This window comes from Myripristis murdjan, chromosome 19, assembly GCF_902150065.1.
Source record: "Myripristis murdjan chromosome 19, fMyrMur1.1, whole genome shotgun sequence".
NCBI lineage: Eukaryota > Metazoa > Chordata > Actinopteri > Holocentriformes > Holocentridae > Myripristis > Myripristis murdjan.
The window spans coordinates 18,064,714-18,089,009 of record NC_043998.1 but is presented as its reverse complement, the minus strand read 5'-3'; the positions used below and the strand labels follow the sequence as shown (position 1 = coordinate 18,089,009).

The following is a 24,296-nucleotide window of genomic DNA, read 5'->3' as shown; positions in this document are numbered from 1 at the left end:
ATATGGTTCAATATGTTTTGACAAGACAGAATAAGGCAGATCAGTCCAGCAGGATCAAGGAAATGACACTTCCAGAAATTGCGGAAACAAGTTGATTAGTGTTGGAAACAAGTGGGATTATCTCATCCCATTGGCAGATTTTTTTTTCTTTACCTTGTTTGAAGAAAAATAAGATTTTAACACTGAATATGAGACTAAATGACTTGTTAAGATGGAGATTTTTTGGCAGTACTCACACAGTATTAGCACTGGATAATGTTAATTGCCTACTTAACACAGCATTTGCATGCACACCAGGCAGAGCTATCACCCCATACACCGAGATGAATTTGCTGCCAGTTCCCTTAGGTTTGAAATAACTAGAGCCACAATCAAAATGTATTTGGCAAACATGTTTTTGGTCAATACCAGTATCAAAGGTTGGTGTAGCCCTTTAAATATGAACACTATTCCAGCAGTAGTACCTGAGCCGGATAGTCGAACAGCCACTGCTCTCTTGGTTTTTCCTCGTAGGCCAGCACTGCCTCAGTCATCTCGTGGCGAACCGTTGAGCGCATGGTATCAAGAAGACGGTTCAACCAGACCTCCACCTCGGAGCAAACACAAACACACAAAAAAGAGAGATGTCAACACAAATGATGAAGCATTGCGGTGTGGGTCACGTGAGCACCGAGGGGCTCTCTTATCAATGGACCCTAATGAGGTCATTAATAAGCATTAGAGCGGAAGTGAAATCAGAGAAGTAGTATAGGATGTAATTGAAAATTAATGGATTCATGGGCGTTGATATGCATAACCTCAGGGGCGACAACTGACTCCATTCCATTTGTCTATTCTATAGTGAGCCTTGATATCTATATTTGATACTGTGTATGTTTGCCTCTATGGTCATCAATCTATCATCATGGGATGAAATGAGAAACTGTGGGGCATTTTCACACTTATTAAATTCATGCACACAGCAGGCTTTGCATCACTGTCTGCTGTAATTCTGATGAAGACAAACATATGTCTTTAATGCGGTGTGCGGACTGCGATCCACAGAACACCTCACAGATATAAATAATAATTGCCGTTATATTTGTGTGTGTTTTACCTGTCCGGTGCAGTCACAGGGCTGATTAAAGGGAACGTACTCCTCCTCCTTGCTGTACATGCCCAGGCCTGTCTTAATGGGATTCCCCTGTCCATCCGCTTCAAACTGCATCTTAGCCATGTTGTCAAACAGCTTAGACAGATGCTTCTGGACCTTTTGCAAACATGGCACGGAAGAGACACATTCAGCTTGAACTCAATTTACAGGCAGTCCACAATCTGACTGATATTTTCTTGGCCACTGTGCAAAGAAATAACGTTTTGTTATTGTTTTTTTCAGAATTCTTAATATAAAGGGCAGGACCCATGTTATGCAGCATGCCAGCTGACTTCCTCAGAGTGATTTATTGGCAAGTTGTGCTGAAGTGATTTATTTCTCCAAGGTGGAAATGCAAAAGACAACGTCCTAATGAAGAAGGAGGCAGCCATCTGCAAAACTATGAACGACATTGCCCCTGTGTGGACACTCGGAGCACTGCAAACATGACCAGCTTTCAGATTACTGTACCCCAGAGAAGGAGCTGAATAGGGAAATCATTCAGGGCAGTTTTAGAGAAACGATTTAAAGCAACTTGCAGAAACTGCTAAGTGTAATGTTAGGTAAAGCCACAGTAAGCGTAATTTTTTTCTGCAAACTCTGTGAACACCATAATTCTCACCTCTACAATATGGGGAACTATTAGCAGAGCTCCTACCTGGTGTGGGTTGGTCCCATTGGAGAGGATGTCCAGCAGGTCAGCTGAGGAAATGAAATAAAACCTGGGGAAGGCCAGACGCTTGGTGTCCAGGTACTCAGCCAGAGCCTTTTCACATAGAGACAGCCTGTAGAGAAATATATGGTGTCTGTGTGTGTGCACATGCAGGAAATCAACAAAAAAGTGAAAGTACACACTCTACACAACCCGAGTGCATTTTGTAACAGATAAAAGGAAGAGAAAAATACAGCACCATCAATCTCCACCCCAGCCCTCACCTGCTCTGAATGTCCTCCAGTTTGCCGACCAGGCCTGGTTTATTGGTGGCTTCCACTACGTTAGGTGTTTTATGGGCTGCATTTGCCAGCTCTTTGAAATCGGCATCAATCCCTTCAAAGCGCTTGGAGTCCTACAGAGGATTTCACAAGGGAGCCCGGCCAGGAGATTTAGGTTCCCACAGGAGGGAAGGAGAATCAGAAAGATTTAACAGCAAACATCTGGGCTTAAGCACAGCCAAACATCATGGGGGCAATTAAGGAGTCGTGTAATTCTTATTTCTTAAAGTAAGACTGAGGTAATTAATGAATTCCTAATTAAAGATGACAGTCATGCTAGTCTGGCTTCACACGGCAACAAGGAAGCAGGTTAATGCCAGCATGCACGTGACTGGTGTTGTATCTTTGATTAACTTGTGTGTGTGTGTGTGTGTGTGTGTGTGTAACCTCAGGCAGCTGTGAGCGGATGTCCTCTGAGCCGATGAAGATGCTTTCCAGGTGGGTCCAGGTCCGCTGCACCTCGAACCAGATGGAGATGACTGAGTCGGCCACAGACAGCTTGCGCTGCCATGACGACACCTCCTCCAGGAAGTGGGCGATGTACTTGGACGACATGAGGTTCTGCAGCTGCACCTGGTTGTCCTCCAGGGTCTCAATCAGGTCCTCATCCGAGCGCAGCAAAGGCACCTGGGTCCGGTGGTGGGGCTCATACTGGAACTGCATACCTGGAGCGGATCGATACACTCTGTCAATAGCTCATAAACTATAGACAGCTGGATGAAAATTTCAGGTGTTGAAACAGAGCCAGGGTGCAAGCACAGACTGAAGGGACAGTCTGTTCTACAGTGTAAATATGATGAAACTATAATCAAATACAACAGACTGTATGTTTCTCCTGAATTAAAGGCGCAATTTGTACCATTTTTACACATCAATATATCATTTTCGAATTAAGTATCAGAGCTTACTACAGTTACTGTAAACACATGAGTCCAAGGTTGAGGTCATTGGTAGCCTCTGTGCTATTGCAAGTATCTCTTAACAGTAAAAACATATTTCAAATTCTGATTCTGATTGCTTCCTGTCTTTAACGGGATGTCAAAGTTCTGCGCTAAAAATTATAAACATGCTCCAAGTGATTTTTCCTTCAGCTTTTCAGCCCATCCATCAGATTCTCTCAACGCATCAGCTCTGTTTGCACGGGAAGAACAGCGCCCTCTTCCTGTTTTGTGCCATAAAGCAATTAGAGATGGGAAAAATAAACTGTAAAAAGTATCAGGTCACATAAGTATCGCAATTCTTTTTTTTAATGATTTTTTTATGTATGTAGATTTTTTGATTCCTGAATTGATACAATAAAAAAAAAAAAAAGCAAAATCGCAATACATCATAATATCAAATTGCAATATATGTAGAATACATGTCCATACTTAAGTGCTTATATACTTAAAAACTTTATGTGCACAAACAGTCTCTAGAAGTGTTTGATTCAACTTTTTCCCATGGTCTAGTGTTAAAAAAGCAATCTCAGGAATCTCAGCACTTGTATCGAATCACGTTGAATTATCCAATTACAATACTTGTAGAATTACAATACATATCAAATCGGCACCCCAGTATTGTGATAGTGTTGAATCGGGAGATGAGCATATGTAAGCAAAGTAAAATGCAGTGTAGAAGCCAATAGAAGGTGCTAATCTTCTCAGTTATGGTCTCATTTCTTTACGGTAATTATACTAATGTATCAGAATTAATGTAGTAATTTATTGCTGTTGAGCAGCCTCTGTAAAGCTCCAGTCTGCTGTCTGGCCGACACCCCAGTGGTCACAAAATGGCTGAACAAACACAAATCACATTGCATACGGACTAAACGTATACAGAATGCAGGACCACATTACTGCACCACTGAGCCTGTGGTGTGGACCATTTTGCCTAAGCATTTTAGTGACCGCTGGGGTATATATATTAAGGGTCTTGCCTAAAATTAATTGTTGATTTGTTGTTAAATACGTGTACATTATGATATGGGCAATTAACTAACAAGGATGTGTGGACTTCAGTGTGACTTTGTTGTGTTATTGTACCCGTCCAAGTGGAGTTGAGCTCAGAAAGGACTCTCTCCATGCCCATCTCTTTCACAGCCTTGTCCACGATGCCTCTCACCTCCTCTTCAAAGCAGTGCAGGTTCAGCTGCAGCAGGTCAGCCAGAGTGGTCTCCTGCTCATAGAAAAATCATATCATCATTTTTACCTGCAATTCACCATAAGCCGCGTTATATAATATGATAGTATTAGCAAAATTACACATTACTGGTGGGCAGCAGCTGAGATAGCTGATTTTCATTTAAAAATAGATATCAAAGCGGACCAATTTAGCCTTCATAACACTTTTTTGTAAGAGCAAAACAGCTGAGAATTACAAACAACTCTCCCCCGAACACCCCTCTGCAGCACAAACAGGCCTACTTAACACTCAGAAGGGGCTGGGGAACAAAGTAAGAAAATAACTGAGGAAAAAAATGCCTTGTGTGTATCACCCTTCTATTATTGGCACATTGTTAGCACAGCAGCTCGCTTCGGATATGAAAAAAAAGAACAACGTTAAACACATTTGCTCTGAGTGCATAGCTCATAAACACAAAGCATAATTTGAAAGCATTCACCCAAAGTCATAAACACAACTGCATCTATAAAATTCTGAGATCTTATTGCATATCGCCGAGAATAAACGGAGAACCTGATCCATAGTGAAGCGGACTCCGGTGGCAGCCATCAGCTGGTGCCAGTGGCGGGCTCGTATTGCCGGGTTTTGGAGTTCAGCCACGGCCCGGAGGGAGGTGAGGAGGTTCTTCACCTTGCTGTCCAAACCTGTGAAGGCCTCCCACGCTCTCACCTTCCAGAAACAACAGCAAAGAGTCAGAGCTTTGGACAGGGAATAGGGGAACTGCAGCTTGAGGCTTTGCTATGTATTGAGGTAGTTTTCCTTTCCTGGAATAAAATCTGTCCTTTTCTGTGCAATATAAAATCATGCACCTACCTACCTTTTTTAACCTTTATTTAACCAGGGGGAGATCCCTAGATAAATGCAGGGTCCCTGTGAAGGTTCACACCCTGCTTCACTTTCACACAGTTACAGCATTCACTGTGGGAGCTACCCGGCAAAACCACGTCTACTGTTAGCCACAGAGCCAGAGGGAGGCCAGCGTCTGTTTCAAAGCCCCCTCGACAGAGCAACACTCATTTACTTTCCACACCTACATTTTCCCAGCCAGTTTGCAAGTCTGCTTCTAAAGCCTTTATCATCGGCGTCCTCTTTCTTACAAGAGCCTTTTCCTCCCCTCTCCCTTCCCTTACCTCTTTATCCAGCGCTCGTATATCTTTAGAGAACCGTTTACACTCCAACTCCATTTCCTCCACATGGATATCTCTCCAGGGAGTCGTCCTCCAGGCGGCCATGCTGGACTCCACCACTGTGATCATGTCCCACAGCTCCTTCAGCAGGCCCACCTCGCGCCTCGGGAAAGGAGCAGAGGGCACAAAGCAAATTAAGCTGCGTGATAGCGGCGAGGCCCGGGACAATGATTGCAAATGTAAAAGAGCATGTCTGTTACAAGGGTGGCAAATTAACTGTTTGGTCCATCTGCCACAGTGTCTGGTGGATTTTTTTTTTTTTTTTTTTTACCAGCTGGTGGTCCTTTAAACATTCAAACACAAGAAATCTGACGTTGATCCACCATCACTGATCTGACCTTTAAACGGGTCATTTTAATAGTTGTAAAAACTGTTTAAAATTAAATTTTTTGATTTTATGTTATTTCCTTTTTTTGCTCATTTTCTCTTCTTTGCTCTTTTTCTTTTAATTTTTTTTTTTTTTTGCAAAATTTCTGCTATTGTTTTGGTAATTTTCTGCTAATTTGTTGATCACCTTTTTCTGTTGTTTATGAGAGAAATCAAGTGAATTTATACTGACCTAAATATTTTTACATGTTTCTTATTTTTCTACTTTCTTATGATTTCACTTATGCTTATTTACATTTTCTCTTCTAGAACGTATTTCTGATACTGACTCTGATTCTGATTGTGAATTTGCTCAGGTTATAAAGAGTTAGTTGCTTGCAGTTTTAAGTTTCATATCCCCGTGTCAAACAAAGTTAACTGCATCTTATCTGAGACATAAATCTGGCAAAGCAAACACAACATCATCATGTTTTGTTCTTTTCCCCGCTCAGTCATTAAACAATCTTCTTTTCTTAGACATTTCTACTTTGTTTTCATTTTTTGCTGTTTTTGCAGCTTGAACCTTTTCACAACACAGAACTGCAGCCTATTTCATTTAACCCGCCGCCGTGTCTGATGGACTAAGAAAATCTACCCACCGCTGCAAATATTTACACATTTAGCGGGTGTCTGGTGCTCTTGCCACCCTGATTATAGTGGGTCATTTGCTTCGATTTGGGCACGGGCTTGCGGAGTCATCTCGTTCCAGCCTCCATCTTGAGGCTCACCTGCACTGGCGGAGCTGTCTGTAGTCTGAGACGGTGACCTCGAACAGGCTGGCAGACTCCATCAGAGAGGCCATCACCGCCTCCCGCTCCTGGATCTGCCGGTGGGATGCATCCAACATCTGGTAGGGGTTCCTGCTGTCAAGCCTGGACCAATGCATGAATGCACATGCACACATGCAAACACATGACGCCCATCGAAATGCATACACACACACACACACACACACACACACACACACACACACAAACATGGTAGCTGTATTTAGGTAATGACCAGCTGTAGTTGTGCTAAGCCTGATTTGGCTGCAGCATAAGCAGGGCAGAATTCCCAGCACACTGTGACAATTAACAATGACTTGCATGACATTAATGGGAAAATAATCACCAGGTTATTAAGAGACCAATTACGCACATAACTAATATGACAATTAGACATTATGACGAAGCATACCTATGAATTAATTATCATTATGTTGAGATTCAATTAGCCTTGTCTGATGTTAGAGCTGTGCGATGATAACAGCTCTCTATTATCGTGGGTTAGGAGAGGGAGGGGGACTTTCCCGGTGATGATCTTTTCAAAGGTGTTCAATGACCTTACGCACTTACGACTGAAATAAAAATCTTTAAAAATCTTTAAATGTGATTTGACAGTATTTATTTTACCTGAAGGGTCCCTGTTTACGAAAGTGCTCTCTGAAGGTGTGTTGCTCCACATCAAAAGAAGCGCACTTCCTGCGCAGGCTTGCCACCTCGATCGACTGCAGTGGCGCCACCTGCTGTTTGACCAGCACCGCCTGCTTTTTCACATCGGTCCACTTTTCCGGCAGCTCCTGCGCACAGAACAATAGGACAAAAAGAAAGACAGGAAGACAGAGAGGAAAATAGAAAGAAAATGTTGTGTTTCACAAAACAGATTAGGCTCTGGAGAATAAAAGCCTACGGTCTGTATTTATCAGTTCTAACCTCCAGCTGTTTGTAGACCACGTCAGGCAGCTCCTGCTCATAAGTCTTAAGCAGAGCAATGGTTTGCTGCAGGGGCTCAAACATGGCATCCGTGGTGTTTTGTCTCTCCTTGACAGCCAGCAGGTGACCCATAACCTCCACCAGGCCGCCGTAGTCGCCCTCCTCCACCCGTCGCCCCAGCCCAGCCTCGGCCACACTGATGAACTTCTCCAGATCTGTCAGACTGGAGATAGATGGCTGTCATTATTAATGTATGCACAGCATGAAAAGTAATGTACTGAAACAAATGTGGCCCTTAACAAGTCATTTAGTCTCACGCTCAGTCTTAAAATCCCATTTTTCTTTGAACAAATTGAACTTGTGTCAATGGGATAAGATAATTCAACCTATTTCCATTAAAACCTTACTCAGAGTTTGTCTTGAAATAAGATGAAATCTTTAAACAAAGCAGTAGTCAAATCATTCTACCATTCTCAAGAAAATGACACTTGGTGACTCTTCACTAGGATACCAGGATGATTGCAGCCTCATGAAACTTTACAGCTACAAACTGGAGACCTAGAGCTTTCAGAGGATGTCTGGTTTTCCAGGTTCACTGAAGGTAAAGGGCGAATTTCTGAGCAGTTTCCAGACAGAGGTGTTCACTAACCAATCACCGGAAAATCAAAATGTCAAATGCTTTTGCCACCAAACCACAGCATGATTTTTTCTGTGATGTTCCTCAAGGTCTTGGTGTCCTAATGTGGTGTGCTGGTGAGATTTTTGACCATTTAATCTGTGTAACAGTTGCTTCTACAACTCATGACCATGTGAATGGCCATGTGCTCCCATCATAATGTTCTAACCATTATACACTCTAAATAAATAAAAATAAAAATTTGTTACAGATTTTTGGCTACAATAACTTGATGCTGAGCTGCATCTCAAATCAATCATCAGGTTGACCTTTTATTTCTCCATGAAGATCCCCTGACCCTCACCTAAATGTGGCTATGAAAGGGCCAGAACAGTAAGGGGTTAAAGAGTCACCAGCAGGTTCAATGACTTGTTAAAATATGAATATTCTGCCATTGTGGTAAGTGATGTAATCCTTTATGTTTAACACGTTTTAAATCTCTCTGCATAAACCTGCATGTAAAATGAGACACTACACCTGTTGGTGACATGGTCAATGAGGTGCTGCTTGAACATAAAGCTCCATTTCTTGATGATGTTGAGCAGGGCACTCTTAAAGGCACGGCCGTCCACCCTCATCCACCCCTGGAACACACACACCGGCTCCAGGCCCTGCACCTCCTCGTAGATTTGCTCGTACCTGTGATCATGACAAAATACACTTCACTGCAAAAATACATGTATTTTGAAGAGTAAAGCATGCACTTCTGCAAAAATGTCTGCCTTAACAAGTCATTTGGGCTCATATTTTGCCTTAAAACTGGAGTTTCTCTGTAAATTCTGCTAGCGGAGTGAGAAAATCCTACATATTTCATGAATGCTCTATAAAGTTTTGATATCTTGAGCCAAGGCGAGATGTCAGGTGCTATCACAAAGACGAAACTTGAATCAGGAAATTATCACTCCAGTGGCAGATCTTCTCACTTGTTTGAACAAAGTTAAGATCCACACTCACATGCACACAGTGCAGACAATACCCACCCATCCACCTGCTCCTTAAAGCTGTCGAGCGTCGGGGGGGTTTCTGGGACGCCGTCCTCAGCGTGAGCCTCGACCTCCTGGCTGGTCAGAACGTGGCCGTACAGCAGGAACTGACGCATGAACTCCTTCCTGTCGTCCACGTACAGGTAGGCGTAGCGCTCCAGAGAGTTGCTAAACTCACAGCACGTTGCCACGACGCCCTGGACCCGATCCATCAACAACTGACGCATGTCCGCCAGGTCGGCCATGTCTTCCATGTCCGCCTACAGAAGAGAGGACAGCATAGAAACCAGCCGAAGAAAAAAAGAGATGCCTGTCTTGTGGCTGAGATAATTTCACTTGATTCCACTGCTAATTAACTTATACTGAGAATTTTATTGACTCAAATGATAGTTCATTGATACTAATGGAGTGATCTCCCTTTTGCTGCCTCATTTTCCAGCAAATTCCTGAAACAGGTTTAATTGCATTGGAGGTAAATTGAATTATCGCACCGCAGTGAAACACTTGTAAACAGGTTTTAAGCTTGAAAGAGGGACCAGATGTTTTGTGTGCAAGGGTTACACGGCATGCATTTGGTCTGGGGCTGCAGCAAAGTGTCAGTACCTGGTAGTGAGGAAAGGGGCAGTGCTGTGCGAGGCGCGGCATTAGAGAGGAGATCCTGTAAACGTCGTTGATGAGGCTTTCCACCAGGTCACAGAAGCCGTCTGCTGCCCCGAACTCCAGAGAGGGAATGAACACCATGTCAGGAACCCTCAGATCCAGCTGGACCTCAAACAGCGGGGCCACACCTGCTCTTTGGTCTGGACCAAAAGAAAAGAAAAGAGTTTACAGCAAGAGAAGAGAAGATTGAATACTGGAGTTTATAAATGTTCAGTACGTTCATAGGATAATTGCCATCCTAGTGCCAGATCCAGGGGAGGTATACGTGGGGACTGGCACTGTTAGTAGAGGAGGAATAAGTCCTAGAAAGCTGCAGTCTGGCACCGGTCCTCCACATCTTGAACTGGATCCCAGTCCACCTTAACTGGTTGACAAAACTGGTGCCAGGAGTCAAATCCAGAGCCAAGAAAGACGCACACCAACATATCAAACGCCACTGCTGAAAAGTTGCTAGAAAGCCCATGTGTAACATTACTGCTTTATGGCAGTGGGGCTGGGCAATATAACAATATTACATCAATATTATGACATAAGACAAGATATCATTTGAAATTTTGGACATTGTAGTATTGTGATCTGGCATCAGTGTTGTCTTTTCCTGGTTTTAAAGGCAGCCCTACAGTAAAGCAATGCAGTTTTCTGAGCCTAGCAAACTCCTCCGAGTCTTCTATTATTTGTCTCTACCTGCTTGGTATTCAAATCCACATTACTCATTACTGCTCATCAAAAATATCATACCGTGAATATTTTGTAAAAGCACTGATGGTCATCCCTTCAACGGCGCCACAATATCAATATTGAGAGACTCAGTGAAAAATATTGTGATATTTCAAAAACATGGGGGGGAAAAAGGCAATGAGCAGCTTAACCTGAAAATTTGCAAGAAATTAGTGAAAGGTTACAAGAAAATAAGCTTAAAAATAAAATCAAAAATAAGAGAAAAATTTAAAGAAAGAAAGAAAGAAAGAAAGAAAGAAAGAAAGAAAGAAGGGAAATAATTCCAGAAAACTATTGAGTGTAATTATTAATTCATGATTGTGATAATATATTTTACATATAAAATTATGTTATGGGAAAAAAAAAGTTCTTTTTCATTTTTGGGTCATTTGGGTCATTTTCATTTTTACACATATTTTTGAAAGAAATTAAATGAATCTGCTCAGGTTTTAAAGGGTTAAAATTCGAGTAACATGACAACATATGTAAACTACTGCAGCAAATATGTTTCATCACCCAAACACAGGGGATGTGGTACCACCTTCTACATCTTCCACATTTGTAATGTGTTATGAGAACACACCTTAGGAAATGTAAGGCACTACAGATTTTGAAGTTCACGTTCATCTCTAGCCCTGAATCACAGTTGGTCTCAAAGGGCTTTACAGGCCCACAGCTGAGAGAAAACAAAATGACACCCCCTGACCTGAACCCGCACAGCAAGCAAGAAAAACCTCCAAAAAAAGACAAAGGCACGGAGACAGGAGAAATCTTGGGAACGACGGCCAGGAGGGCAACAAGGGTCCATCAAAACGTTGATCTACGTTTTTTCGATTTTTCTGTGTATCATGCCATTTTACCCGCTCCTGCGTGACCTCCCTACCTGTGTTATCCAGGAAGAACTTGAGCGAGCACTTGATGCTGTTGAAGAAGCCGTCTATGACCATGTCGTCGACATACTCGACGTAGGCCCTCCACTCCTCAGAGCTCGGCTCGGCTCTCAGCAGCTCCAGGTTGCTCTGAGGCACGACAGAGTCACAGATCCATACTGAAACATCTTCTTATATCCTATTAAACTTACTCAAACATTCCAAGTCATGAATTATTGTAATCTCATGGCATGGAGCGAAAGGATGATGAAACATAAACGAAATTTCTAGTGAGTTTTAAGTTTGCCGTTTAAAACACACACTGTATTGATAAATGAACCACCTTAAGAAGGAAATGTATCTTTTCTCCGGAGGATCGTATCAGACTGTAAAACCGGTCCAGCCTCTCAGCCCTGTCGTCCAGACTGAGCAGCGTGTCTTTTTTGCCCTCCTTCCTGTCGAAGATCGGGCTGGCCCAGGTCTTCATGCACCTCTGGACCTCCTCCAAGTTATCCTTGGTCCTCTGGAGGCAGCTCTCCAGGTCGCAAACAGAGTCGCGCAACTCTTGGATGTACTGCCAAATACCTGAAAGGAGACAGACGATCGAGAGGTCAGATGAGGAACTCGATAAAAGGGCAGGAAAAAACGCAGGAACGTGGCACCCACTCGTTGGAAGTGAAGAGGTTTGTGATCAAACTCCTGGACATCCTGGAAAAAAAACCCTGTAAAATCACATCTCTTTAATATTTTTATTGGATAAACTCAACACAGAAAGGAGAGGCATGTACTCTTCTAAGCATTTAATACATAATGCACAGGAATGCAGCGATAACATTCATGTGAATATGATCTTATCAATCCTAAAAAGGAATGCTTTCTTACACGTGGGAAATATACTTTACATATATCTTTCAGTGCATAATCTTTTGCTTGTCAGGGTCAGAAGACGTAAAGGGAGAATTCTTAACCTTTGCACTCTCCCCAAATAAATCTACTGCAGACATACTCCATAAAATACTCATACAAAAAAAAAAAAAAAAAAAGCTTTCTATAGTAACTATAGTGCACACACAGACCACATAAAACAGCCACAGAGGAGCTGGGAGCTTGTTGCAGGCAGCCCATTCATGTCTCGCAGCCATACCCGTCCCCAAAGACAGGCCAGTGCCTTGGCTTGTACCATTAAAACTCTTCTCATTCCATCTACGCTCTCTTTGGGGGATCCTGGACGATGCTCTGTCTGTCAGAGCGTATCAATGATTCAGCACCTCTCCTATTCCTATTACAGATCCTCTCCGAAATGCAAAGCCTCTGTGGGTGAACTGTACATGTCATCTCTCATGGCTGTTCTGCCTTAGAGACGACAAGGTTGGGAGGAAATGTCAGGAAGAGGGAGGGAGAGGGAGTTTTTATATAAACAAATGTCCACTTTGCTTCTCCATCTCATCGCTTGCGATAGCGAGAAAGTTCGTGAAAGTTTTTGCATTAACTGTTCAAAGCATTCGATATCTGGCAGGCCTCTGGTGGGAAAAATCCATGAGTTTCTGGCAGCAACAACAGCGGTTTGCTTGAGACATATTGTAGAATAACCTGTTAGTTTTCATGAGTAGCATCAGACATCAAGGCTGAACACACAAAGAAAAGGGAAAGTGAAATACAGCAGGTGGAGCATGTAATAGTGCTATTCTTTGAGCACAGAATGCGCCAATTAGATCTCCACATGATATTGTCAGCTTGTGAGGGTCGTACCATCAAAAGTGGAGGTCAGATTACTTCATCATTCAATTCAGCAGAAAACCCTGAATGTTTTTGATGTATAACTTGTCTATGTTTGTGTAAAAATGTCAGAGTGCTTCAATCCTGATATCAACAGATTCAGCAGAAACCAATGAGCATTTCAGATGTATAATATGTGTATGTGTGTGTGTGTGTGCGCCTGATTTTGACATGATGGAGCTTGGCAAGGGGAAGCTACACGACAGATTACCTGGTATCATTAGATTCAGCAGAAAACGGTGAACATTTCCAGTGTATGTTTATTATGTATATCTGAGGGATCGAACACAGAAATAAAGAACCATTTAAAGGAAATTTCTGTTGGAAAAGCCTGATTTTGACATAGCAGAGCTGCCCGTCACAGGAAAAGTAAATGTCAGGCAGCTTCAGCCTTGGTATCACCGGATTCAACAGAAAATGCTGACAAAGTAGACGTGCATGTGTATATTTGGTCAAAAATGGGGGAACAATCACAGACTTAAAGTGTTTGCAGTGCAAGACATTTCTGCTTGAACTTCCGATGGTGCTCGTGTGTAATCGTGCCATTCCCTGAGAACAGTATGTGTCAAATATCCAACTGGTGAGTAACCGACTCCTGACCTTGACTGTTCCAGGTTAGGCTCTCCTCTGCCTCTTTGAGCTGAGTGTCAATGGCCTTCAGCTGGCGGCGAACCAGGGGATACTCCACATCCAACACAGAGCACATCACCTGCAGCCAAACGGTGAGAGAGGCAGTGCAAAAGACAAAGAGAGAGATTTGATTTCCAGCCTCCATTAAACACATATAGAAAAAATCACTTTAATATAACTGCCATCAAAAAGCCACACACAAAAGCCCAAATCATCACAGCGGGGTGTCATCCTCATTAAAAAGTCACCATCTCTGGATTGTGCCACATTGGCACTGCTTAATTGGACTTGCACTTTTGTGCACTTGAGGCTTTGTATTGCTGTATTTGTTAAAATGTAATTACCTTATTGAGGTACCTGCAATATCTCTGAGCGTACTTTGTGGGAACCATCCCAAGTTAATTACATCTGTCTGTGCTGCTGTACTGTTCCACGCTACATTATTGAAACTGCCATTTTGCCCCCCATACCCAATTCCCATTACGAGCCACAATGGAAGTAAGCTTCTTGAGTAAGTGTGTGATCTAGTCTCGAGCAAAAAGCCATTTTTTAATATGTTTTTTCCATCATCCAGTCCATCATTCAATCAGCACACACATTGTGTACATCCTTACATCTATACATACTTAACAATCAACATCATACATTTCTGTTAATTTCATGTGTATAGAAACAGTAATTACAGCTACTGCAAAAACTTAAAGTAATATTCATCCCTGCCCCTGATAGAATTTAATAGCAATGTTTAGCCTGATCTAAAGCAACCTTGTTGTATCGTCCCGTAGTGAGCTCCAGGTTGGCCACATACTGCCACAGCTGCCCCCTGGTGGTGTAGATCTGCGCTGCAGTGTCAGGCACCGCCTCGGTCTGCCTGGCCTCCAGGTACCTCACCTCCCTCAGCACAGACACCAGCTAAAGACCCAGACAGAAGCACAAGCAGATATTTCAGGACATTCATTACAAAACTGCATTCGTATCAGTTTCCACTGACAGATTTATGAAGGCTGATTCTGATATTTGGGGTTGGAAGCCGAAGTTAAAAATATATTCTGTGTGTCTCCCAGAATTCTGCTTTTTGCATGAAGTATACACATTTTGTAGATATCAGACATGCAAAATCACTGGTATGCACCTTTAAACCATCATGGGACACTAAACCTCTCAGTTTAAACACAACTAATTAGCAGCTCATTAAGGCAGGGTGACCCGCCACACTTGTGAAACAGTACGAGGTGCACTGCTGTCATTAAAAAGAAGAATTAATTTGCAAAAAATATTAATAACCCAATAACTGAATAAACTGATGAAACTAAAAACAAAAAGAGGTCAATGACATCAACTGGCTGATGTCCAACATTAAATAAAACATCAGTATCGGCCCAGTAGTGAAAATCCTTGGCTGAGGCTGGTATTCACTGCTATTCAAAAGAAATGGTGTGTTAAAACTGAGCAGTCCAGCAGCCAGTATGGGATCAGTCATTCTGCCATACAGGCCTAAAGCAGCAACCTGAGGGTTGAAGTTGACTGAGATCAGACGTGTCGTAGGGTCTCTTCTGATTAATGGCAGGCTGAGGTTGTACTGGGACCTCTCGCCCACGGTCTCCGTCCATGCCTCGTACAGGCTGGTGGCGTATCTGGAACACAAAAGCACAAGGAGGCACCGGTCTAATCTGAAATCACAATCGCCGGCGAGTTAATATCGAAGAAAACCACCCTGTTCCTTCTCGCTCCAATTTCTGCATTAACTGCGTGGGAATAACGTCGCCTCGTGCTCCCATGAATCGGTCCGAGGCCTTTATTTCGCGAGGCCACGAGCGCGAGAGTGGCTCACATCATGAAGATTAGCATAACAAACAAAATAAGCGGCTAAAAGGCATATGATTGAGCCATTATTCCAGTCCTCTGAGGTTGTAAACAAAATGAGCAGTGTGATTCGCTTGCCATATCAAGCCAACAATATGGGGGGATAACAGGGGGATTGGGGTAGGGGGGGCATATGAGGATAAGAGCTGATTCATCTGCAAACGGCTGGGAACAGACAATATGTCAGGGCTCTGTACAGCTATATCAATCTGTAAATAGCCACGATTATGATGAGGACTTTAGTGTGCGCTGTGTGCTCCTTATTGGATTTCTGCTGTGAGCTTCATTTCCTGATAGTGGCACAGCAGACGCAGAGGCAATCAAATGCCTTGGTCATGGCCATAAATCACACAGCATTTTGTCTGCGGGGGTAATGAGTGAGGATGCCCGTCCCGTTCCTGACTGGAATATGTATAATGACGGTGGCGTTCGTCAGCGGCGGGGGCGGCGATTATTACGGCATAACAAGGGGCTCTAATTTCTGATGGGAGTAAATTGAGGGCAAAGAACCGGTGTTGTTCATCATTCCATTAGATTGGGTGCAGGGACACAAAGCGAAGGAGTGATATTAAGCATGTGAAGCGTAAGGAACGAGCGTGTGTACATGTGTGAGTGGTGTATCTCTCTCATGCACACACATCCACACACACGCATTCGTATTGCTATACTTTCGAGGACCATCACTGACTAGATTAATTTCCCAATCCCTTACTCTAACCCACCGGTGGACAGAGAAGTGGAAAGTGCTACTCGAGCAGAAACATTACTGTGCTGATATTTTACTTACATAGAGGCAGAACTTTTAATGTACAAAATCTATGCACATAAAAATAAAAAGTAGCTCATTTGAAATGTACTACTGGGTTTGTGAGTGTGTGTGTTTATGATGGCCCAGTTTCTGATGCTTACAGAGAGCCTATAAAAATTGTATTAAATTTGTACCAGGTACCATGTACAATACATCAGCAGAATGTACTTCAAGGACCAGTGATTTTCAGTGTTTGGCCCATTTACTAGCAGTTGCCCACATTACATTGCAACAAACCATTTTTCAAATCATGTGGGGGTCCTAAAAGATTTCACAACTTATAATCACCCAACAAACACCACACCCACACCCATATAGTGTGAAGAAAACACACAGGTGAGGTCCTTTAAGTAAACCACTGCTCTAACCATAAGTTAATTTTCTAATCTTTTACCTAAACTCAAAATCTCCCACTTTTAGGAAGACAATTGGTCTTCCTAAGAGTAGAAATAGAAGAACTCATACACACACACACACACACACACACACACACACACACACACACACACACACACACACAATTCAGTTGGGCACAAACACACCCTTGCCCACCCTTCCACCGCCGATAGGATGCTTTATCTTGCAGGTTTTGATGTTGGATATGGTCTAAAAGGCTATTTCTCACTTGGCATCAGTGAGCAGAGACAGAGCGTGTGGGATTATGGGAGTCCTGTGAAATAATCTACAGAGCAGCGCCGCAGTAAATGAGAACATAAATCATGCCTGGAGCTGCACGTCTTCATGCTGTTCCTCGGGGGGGGGGGCTGCCTCATAAACGTTATACACTCGACTAACAGAATCGCAAAGGTTCACTTTAAATACAGTGTGAAGTGATGGAGCGGGTGGGGTGGGCGGGCGAGGGGGGGGGGTCCAATTGAGATGGAGTCGTCATCTGATTCAGGTTACTAGTTTCCCTGAAGTGTGTAGAACAAAGTGAAGTCCTGCTCTATCAGTCTATTCTGTTTAATCTCCCCTCCGCTCCTCCATTCAGAAATACATATGTCTCGATGTGATGACATACAGTGCAATACGCCGAGATGAAGCATAAACACACCTGTCCAACTGTTGCATCAGCTCCTCATACTTCTGGACAGCAGCGGCTCCCTCTGCAGACTGCAGACACCTGAGGAGCACATACAACTCTGCGGTGTATAATATATGCATCTTCTATTTTCAAGTCAGCCTTCATACAAACGACTGCGCATTAATTGACGCTGACACAAAAGTCAGTATTATCACGTTCTGCCAGAGACAAGAGAGGACTCACGGGTAGGAGATGTGTCTGAATTTGGAGAAGGGTGCCTGGAGGCGCTCCTGCAGCTCCTGAGCCCATCTCAGTCCCCCGGCTACTGCTGGCATATTCTTATTTACTGGAGTGTAACCTGAGGATGAACAGTATTAATGTATTAGGCTAAGAAAGAGCTAAGGACAACTGGGTGATATTTTTACATACGAATGCACAGGTGAAGTGGCAATGCAACAGAGAACAATGTCCCGTCTCTATTAATTGAGATGCTGCAGATCACTTTTTTGTACAAATTAAATTCTGGTGTCAGGTATGATCAGTGGGTAATGTTCCCTGCGTGCCTTTTCATTTTTTTTCTTTTTCATTTTTCTAATTTTGCGATCATTGTCATGTAATTTTTTTGTTTGTTGTTGTTACTGTTTAATTGATATATAAGGTGTTTCAGAGGATTAAAAAGCAAAGAAGTTACTGCTGTTGTGGTCACAGTTTGTTTAACATGTTAGTTACAGCAGGACAAATGACTGGGATATGTACATTTTGAAAGGAAAGAAATCAATAATAGCATGTTTTATCCTTTTATTCTCCAAAACCAGCCCCTACCCTGAACTACTCGAGTATCCCTGCTATTGACTCTACCTGTATTCTTTGGTATAAAGCATCACAGACCAGTTGGGCTGATAAACTGTGTGCTGTTTACTGATACTGCCTTACAGGATGACTGGATTTTTGACCCATAAACCATTATTTCCTAGGGCTATCAGTGTGCAAAATGGCTAAGCACGGTTTGACTGCTTAATACCTGATTTTCCCTCACATTTCCCCTGAAGTAGCCTCTGGCTGTAGCATTTACATCCGGCAGAAAATATCTACATGCCTTTTGCATGATTTCCTGGTAATTCAGCAGCACATACTTAGGATGCATTTGCAAATTGTGGGATCTGTGCTAGAGTTTAAAATAAAGCTCTGTGGGTTTCAGCAAAGCTCAGCTACACAGCGATGATGGAACTGCCAGGTAGTAAGGGGTTAAATCAGTTTATAATAAGAACCTCACCGAGCTCCTCTGCACTTTGGATGTGTTTGTTGAAGAGGAGTTTACAGCAGTGTAGCTCCTCATCGAACATGGAGACAAGGAGGGGGTATCTGTCCTGAGCATCCGCAGCCACTAAGGGGCGCTCCAACAGGCTGCCAAACATATCCAGAACCTGCACGCATTAAAAGAGCAAAGGGGCATTCAAATAAAAGTGTGTGTGTCTGGTGTAAGGTGATGAGGTGCATGTGTGAAGTTATGTCTTCGGACCTTGAAGGCATGTTCCAGTCCTGAGGCGTCCTCAAAGGCCTGACAGAAGACGGCTCCTAGTCGGCGGTCTGTGTCATCCACCTTCAGTTTGAACTGCCTCACATCTTCTTCAAACTCCTAGAGGGCAGACACCTCAGCTAGTCCGACAGCCACAGCACCACACGGCGGTACAAGCTAACGCACAGCCAGCACAGCATATTCCTTTTCACATCTGACTGGCTCAAAGTGATCCAGCGGGGAGAACTGACTGGGTCTTACAAGCAAAGTAAATTGCTTTTCTTGCTATAACTCAGGACCGTCTTGGTTAAGCAACTAGACGACAGTAAGGAAAAAAAAAAGTCTAGTTTGGCAGAAAAACAGTTTTCTTCACAAAAGCCTGAACGGCAAGGCCGTGGTGGTCATTGCTGGATCGAGGGAAAAGAGCATGCACTGAGAAGTATTCAGGGGTAGAAATTACACTGAGCTTGTAGCCTGTGTCTACTCTTTCATAAAGCACTTTTGAAAATGGATTGACCTTAAAAGTAGCTCAACAGAATGACAGCCTATTTTTCTCACCAAGCAAGTGAACAAAACCCCTACAAGTCTCTGTACCTTATTGTTGACATCCAAGCAGTCATAGGGTTTTTCTGTGCAGACTTTGTAAGTGTCCAGGAATTCCTGATGGAGGAACTGGACCTGCTGGCTGAGGCATCGGCCTCTAACACCTCCAAACTCCATTTTCTCAAGCTTCAGCAGGTCCACAGCTGTCAACAGGATGTCCTACAGGGAAACAGAAATGGGAAAAGAAAGATGTGCCGTCAAGCTGAAGCTGCTGTATGGTTGCCAAGGAGAGGCCTGTGGTTTGTTAGTCAGTTAGGACTTATAGCTTTATTAGAGATATAAAGAGAAGCATTGGACTGCAATCACGATACATCTCCTGCATGTATCTAAGATTGTTTTTCAATGTTTACCCCACATGATGTGCGAAATCATATACATCATAAACATATTAAGGATACTAAGGATTTCGCAACATGAAATCGAAATCCCTCCATTTTCAAAAGTGTATTTTTGGTTGAAACAACCACCTTATATTGCTCTCATTCTGCATCTAACAAAGTTGTCACCATTCATAACCCACAGAATAACTGATAACCTTTCCCTAGGGACTACTTTCCGGCGGAGGGAGTGTTTCACTCTGCCCAGTTTCAAGTCATCAAAACTTGGCAGTGCTGCTGCTTTTAGGAAAACTAATGTGGATGACTTCATGAAATACTGGTGTGCCGAAAGTTTGAAGTTTCTGAGAGTTCATTTTTATATCATGGTGGAATGAATGGAAACCAGTGGTTGGATAACAGGGAGGAAAAAATGATACTGGAATTCTAAAACATCACTGCTTCCTTTGGGAAAAGACTAGCAGTGAAGTATACACATTTTGTAGATACTGTGCTAAACATGCAGAGTCACTGGTATAGTACTGTGCTCACCTCAATGGTCTTGACTCTGTTAATAAAGCGGTCCAGTCCAGAGAAGACCATGAGTGGGGAGAAGTCCCAAGGCCTGACCAAGCTCCCGTTCCTCTGGTACTGGCTCAGGTTGGCCCTGCGATCCTCATAGGTGCTTCTGAAGAGCTGGAGGATCTCCAGGCTTGTCTGCACCTTCAGAAGACTCTCTGAAACCTCGGCCCTCAGAACCTCCTCTGGATTTAGATAAACCTGGGCCTGGTGTTGGAGCGCAGTTCATGTAAATGAGTGGAAAAAGCTTAGAGTAACAGTAAGAGGTGGGTAGATCAGACAATGAGATCAAACGTTTGCCTTTTCAACTTCACTGGGCTCTTTTTGCACTTCTTTGAGCAAGATAAATACATTGTCTATTTTTGGACTGCAAACTCCATCAAGGGGTTTTTCTTGGAGGGTGCAGTGTGCAGGTGTTTCTGTGTACTTAATCTGATCCTCACACGGACAAGTTATTATATTAAGGACTTAGAAAAGCGCAGGGCATTTTCTGTACTGTACTTAAAGGCTTACAGTATCTGTGCTGTTTATTTCAAGTGTTCAAGTGTATTTATATTGATGTAAAAAAAAATCAAATAATGATAGCTAAAAGGTTAAAGAAATAACCTGCAGGTTTTTCATAAAGGTATCCATTTTCCTACTGTCTGTTAAAAAAAAAAAAAAAAAAAAAAACAGAAAACAAATTATAAAACACAATCATGATCCAGCCTGTGGCCATTTAATCACATTTTTTTTTTAATTTACTGTTTTAATCATCTCTGGTAGGGTGTTATTTTTATTTTTATTTCACCTTTATTTTACCATCAAGAGAAATAACTACATGCCTTTATGATGCCCTTAAATTCATCAGTGAATGTAAATGGTTCTACTTGTGGATCTTTTTGCAAATTATTCCATGTGGTTTTCTCCTGGTCTGTCAAAACTCATGGTTCATTAAAAAGCAACCACTTGGAGGGGCTACCAGAGCTGAGCCAGAGAAGGCTACAGAGGTAACCTGGAAGTTTACCCAGTATCCATTGCTGTTGTCTGTGAATGGTCAATGATGTCCAACCCACCAAATTATAATGAATGCAATGGTGAGTGAGAGATTTTACATTTGGAAACCTAGAGATGCATGGTACTCTGACTCAGGGCTCTGTAAGACACTGCATGCAAATACAATATATCACGGTAATCAATCACAGACAGAAAAGTAACTTCCACAAGTTTTTTCTTGGTACTGAAAGTAAAGCAAGATTTATTTCTAAAATAAAAGCCAATCTTCACTTTGAGCTTCCAAACTAGATTAGCAATATGTGCATTAAAAAAAAATACATTGAATAAAAACTTCTGGAACAGTAATGATTTTTTTTTTTTTTTTTTTACATTTCTGCCAGCAGCAACAGCAGTTTGTTTTGGAATAAACAGAGGCGGAAGGAAATAATTAGCATGGGCAGCCAGCATGACTGAACCGAAAAAGGAAAAAAAAAAATACCACGTACAAAAACCTAGGTTATATCTGCAGAAAATCCCAAGGAAAAAGATACAATACCAGCCACTGAGTTGCCTCTTTGTGCTGCAGTGGAAGCCTAGTGCCAAAGACAGGGCCTCACTGATTAAGACCCGTTGCTGACCTGTTGGATGAGGAGATTGCAGGTCTCCTGCAGCAGAACGATGAGGCGCGCTGGAGTGTTGTAGTATCTGGAGTTGGCCCACACCAGGCACACTGTGTGCATCAGAGGGCCAATCTGACCCCTGACCTCTGGAAACTCTGCAGTCTCCATGTCCTCAAACAGACGCTGTAGGGGCCTCAAGTAGGTACAGATGTCCTTTGCCTCTTCCAAAGCTGTTAAGTAAAGAAGGCAACACAAAAACAGTGCCCTTGTAGGTGACAAGAGTAAATGAATCCTTGCAAATAAGTCTTTACACCTTCAAACTGGCACCTGCTACACCATGGAAACCAGACTTCAATGTGTGTTCCTCTATTGTTCTACAAGCTTTTTACCTGCAAGGACGTCCTGTAGCATGTCTCTAAAGGCGGGGTAGTAGCTGCTCTCCACGGCCTCTAACAACACTGCCATCTTTGCCACTTTGGAGGTCCTCAGCTGCGAGTGGATGCACTCCAAGTCTGCATATCTTCCAGGACAGAAAACAAATTGAAAGCAAACAAGTTTTTGTGCTGTTACCATACATTCCAAAAGGAAAATAAATGGAAACTAAAGTAGAGGGTGTCCTATTACAATTTGGCAGTAAAAGACATAATTCTGCTCTTATCAACAAAAGCGCTACATAAGCACGGAAAAGCAACAGAGAGAAGAGCAGGTCCCTAAATTACTTTTTTTGTACTTGATAAAAACAGGTGTTCTCAAGCGCAAAAAAATGAGTAGCACCAGAAAAAGTCATAAAAGAAATCAACACAGAGGCCCTTGGGGATACATCAGAGTTTTTTCCACCCAAGCACTCCACTAAAAAGACTAATTACAAGAGTTGCCGGTGGCTCTGTGGTGTCTGTCTGTAATCAGACCTAAAGTAAAGAGCTGCTGACCTGTTCCTCCAGAAGAGCAGCTCAGTGTGCGGTGTTGGATTGTTGCCTTCCAGCAGAGCCTCCGAGGAGTCTTTCTTCAAGACTGCACGGATCTGATGGCTCCACTCAATCACCACTGACTCTATGGAGTGGATGACACTCTTATCCACAATATCCCCCCTGCAGATGGAAAGTCATATTTGAGTTCAGAGGAATGCATTTAAACATGCACATGTATGGCTGTTCCTGCATGTAGTACAGGACAGATCTTGGCCTACCTTTTGTCTCTCCCCAGTGCAGCTTGCTCCACTCTCTCTGAACCTGCAGGAAGGGGCAGCAGGGTCTTGCCTTTGACTTTGCCCGACATCACAAACACATTAGTCTTGAGGGAGTGGACATGGCGCCTCATGTCCTGAGACATTACCTGTGGCCATTCAGTGTGATTCCTGCCGCTGGACAGCAGTGGCACCACTAACTGCAATGTTAAACACATGAGTGGAAAAGCAGACAATCACAGCTCTGCAGTTTCACAGTGGGTGACAGAGAAATGAATTTCATCATCCTGAGAAAGCCCTGGGTGCATCTAATAATTAACAAGTGTATTCCACTCTGCTTACCTCCTCAACTAGAGCAGAAAACTGATCAAGTGGAGCATAAGACAAATCCCCGTGGACCAAATTGCTTTTCATTGAATCAGGAGTGAGCGCAGCTCTGCTTTGCTTGATAAAGTACACAGCTTTGTTTTTGGAGTTTGCTGTGACGCTGGCGGCGGGCTGCAGCAGCCCGGCCGCGTTCAGCGACACCACCAAGGTCCTGTGGTCGGGTTTCTCCAAGAAGTCCTGAATGAGCTGCTTGTTCTCCTCGACGGAGATACATTTCTGCCATCGCTCCTGTTTGAGTTTCAGAGTGCTCAACACGCAGTCCGCTATGTAGTCCAGTCTCTTGTCCGCAGCAGGTGAGTCGTCCATGTCTGCAGGAGTGGCCGCTGTCCCGGGCCGCTCTGGGTTTGTGTATGAACTGATTGTGCCTCGGCCTCCATAGTAACGCTGTGTTTGCATTATAATGAAGTCGTTGCTCGGGGGACTTCAGCCTGACCCGGAGCTGACCCACGACCAGGACATCCCGCCGGTTGGTCAACCTGCTGCCGGGGCTCCTATTGTTCACGTTCAGCTGTTAGTTACAAGTGAAACTGCTCACAATACACTGAGGCACTGGCTCAGTGCAAGTGTGAAAAGCGCCA

The 24,296-nt window shown here is 43.2% G+C and overlaps 1 protein-coding gene across 1 annotated transcript in view; it reads right to left on the bottom strand.

The window, feature by feature from the left end:
• Nucleotides 1–24,024, bottom strand: part of dnah9 (dynein, axonemal, heavy chain 9) — a 116,526-nt gene extending 92,502 nt beyond the window's left edge. The window contains exons 1-31 of the mRNA XM_030078418.1: nucleotides 23,674–24,024; nucleotides 23,335–23,531; nucleotides 23,078–23,236; nucleotides 22,538–22,668; nucleotides 22,167–22,378; nucleotides 20,527–20,760; nucleotides 19,652–19,819; nucleotides 19,061–19,177; nucleotides 18,815–18,965; nucleotides 17,785–17,899; nucleotides 17,572–17,640; nucleotides 15,354–15,480; nucleotides 14,612–14,758; nucleotides 13,817–13,925; nucleotides 11,784–12,025; nucleotides 11,455–11,590; nucleotides 9,798–9,994; nucleotides 9,192–9,454; nucleotides 8,689–8,850; nucleotides 7,536–7,758; nucleotides 7,236–7,402; nucleotides 7,182–7,193; nucleotides 6,570–6,701; nucleotides 5,419–5,578; nucleotides 4,802–4,957; nucleotides 4,150–4,282; nucleotides 2,513–2,790; nucleotides 2,069–2,199; nucleotides 1,791–1,917; nucleotides 1,097–1,249; nucleotides 465–590 (exon numbers count right to left, since the gene is read on the bottom strand). Coding sequence (XP_029934278.1) covers nucleotides 465–590; nucleotides 1,097–1,249; nucleotides 1,791–1,917; nucleotides 2,069–2,199; nucleotides 2,513–2,790; nucleotides 4,150–4,282; nucleotides 4,802–4,957; nucleotides 5,419–5,578; nucleotides 6,570–6,701; nucleotides 7,182–7,193; nucleotides 7,236–7,402; nucleotides 7,536–7,758; nucleotides 8,689–8,850; nucleotides 9,192–9,454; nucleotides 9,798–9,994; nucleotides 11,455–11,590; nucleotides 11,784–12,025; nucleotides 13,817–13,925; nucleotides 14,612–14,758; nucleotides 15,354–15,480; nucleotides 17,572–17,640; nucleotides 17,785–17,899; nucleotides 18,815–18,965; nucleotides 19,061–19,177; nucleotides 19,652–19,819; nucleotides 20,527–20,760; nucleotides 22,167–22,378; nucleotides 22,538–22,668; nucleotides 23,078–23,236; nucleotides 23,335–23,531; nucleotides 23,674–24,024 — 5,085 coding nt within the window. The remainder of the gene's footprint in view (nucleotides 1–464; nucleotides 591–1,096; nucleotides 1,250–1,790; nucleotides 1,918–2,068; nucleotides 2,200–2,512; nucleotides 2,791–4,149; nucleotides 4,283–4,801; nucleotides 4,958–5,418; nucleotides 5,579–6,569; nucleotides 6,702–7,181; nucleotides 7,194–7,235; nucleotides 7,403–7,535; nucleotides 7,759–8,688; nucleotides 8,851–9,191; nucleotides 9,455–9,797; nucleotides 9,995–11,454; nucleotides 11,591–11,783; nucleotides 12,026–13,816; nucleotides 13,926–14,611; nucleotides 14,759–15,353; nucleotides 15,481–17,571; nucleotides 17,641–17,784; nucleotides 17,900–18,814; nucleotides 18,966–19,060; nucleotides 19,178–19,651; nucleotides 19,820–20,526; nucleotides 20,761–22,166; nucleotides 22,379–22,537; nucleotides 22,669–23,077; nucleotides 23,237–23,334; nucleotides 23,532–23,673) is intronic.
• Between the last annotated feature and the right edge of the window lie 272 nt (nucleotides 24,025–24,296).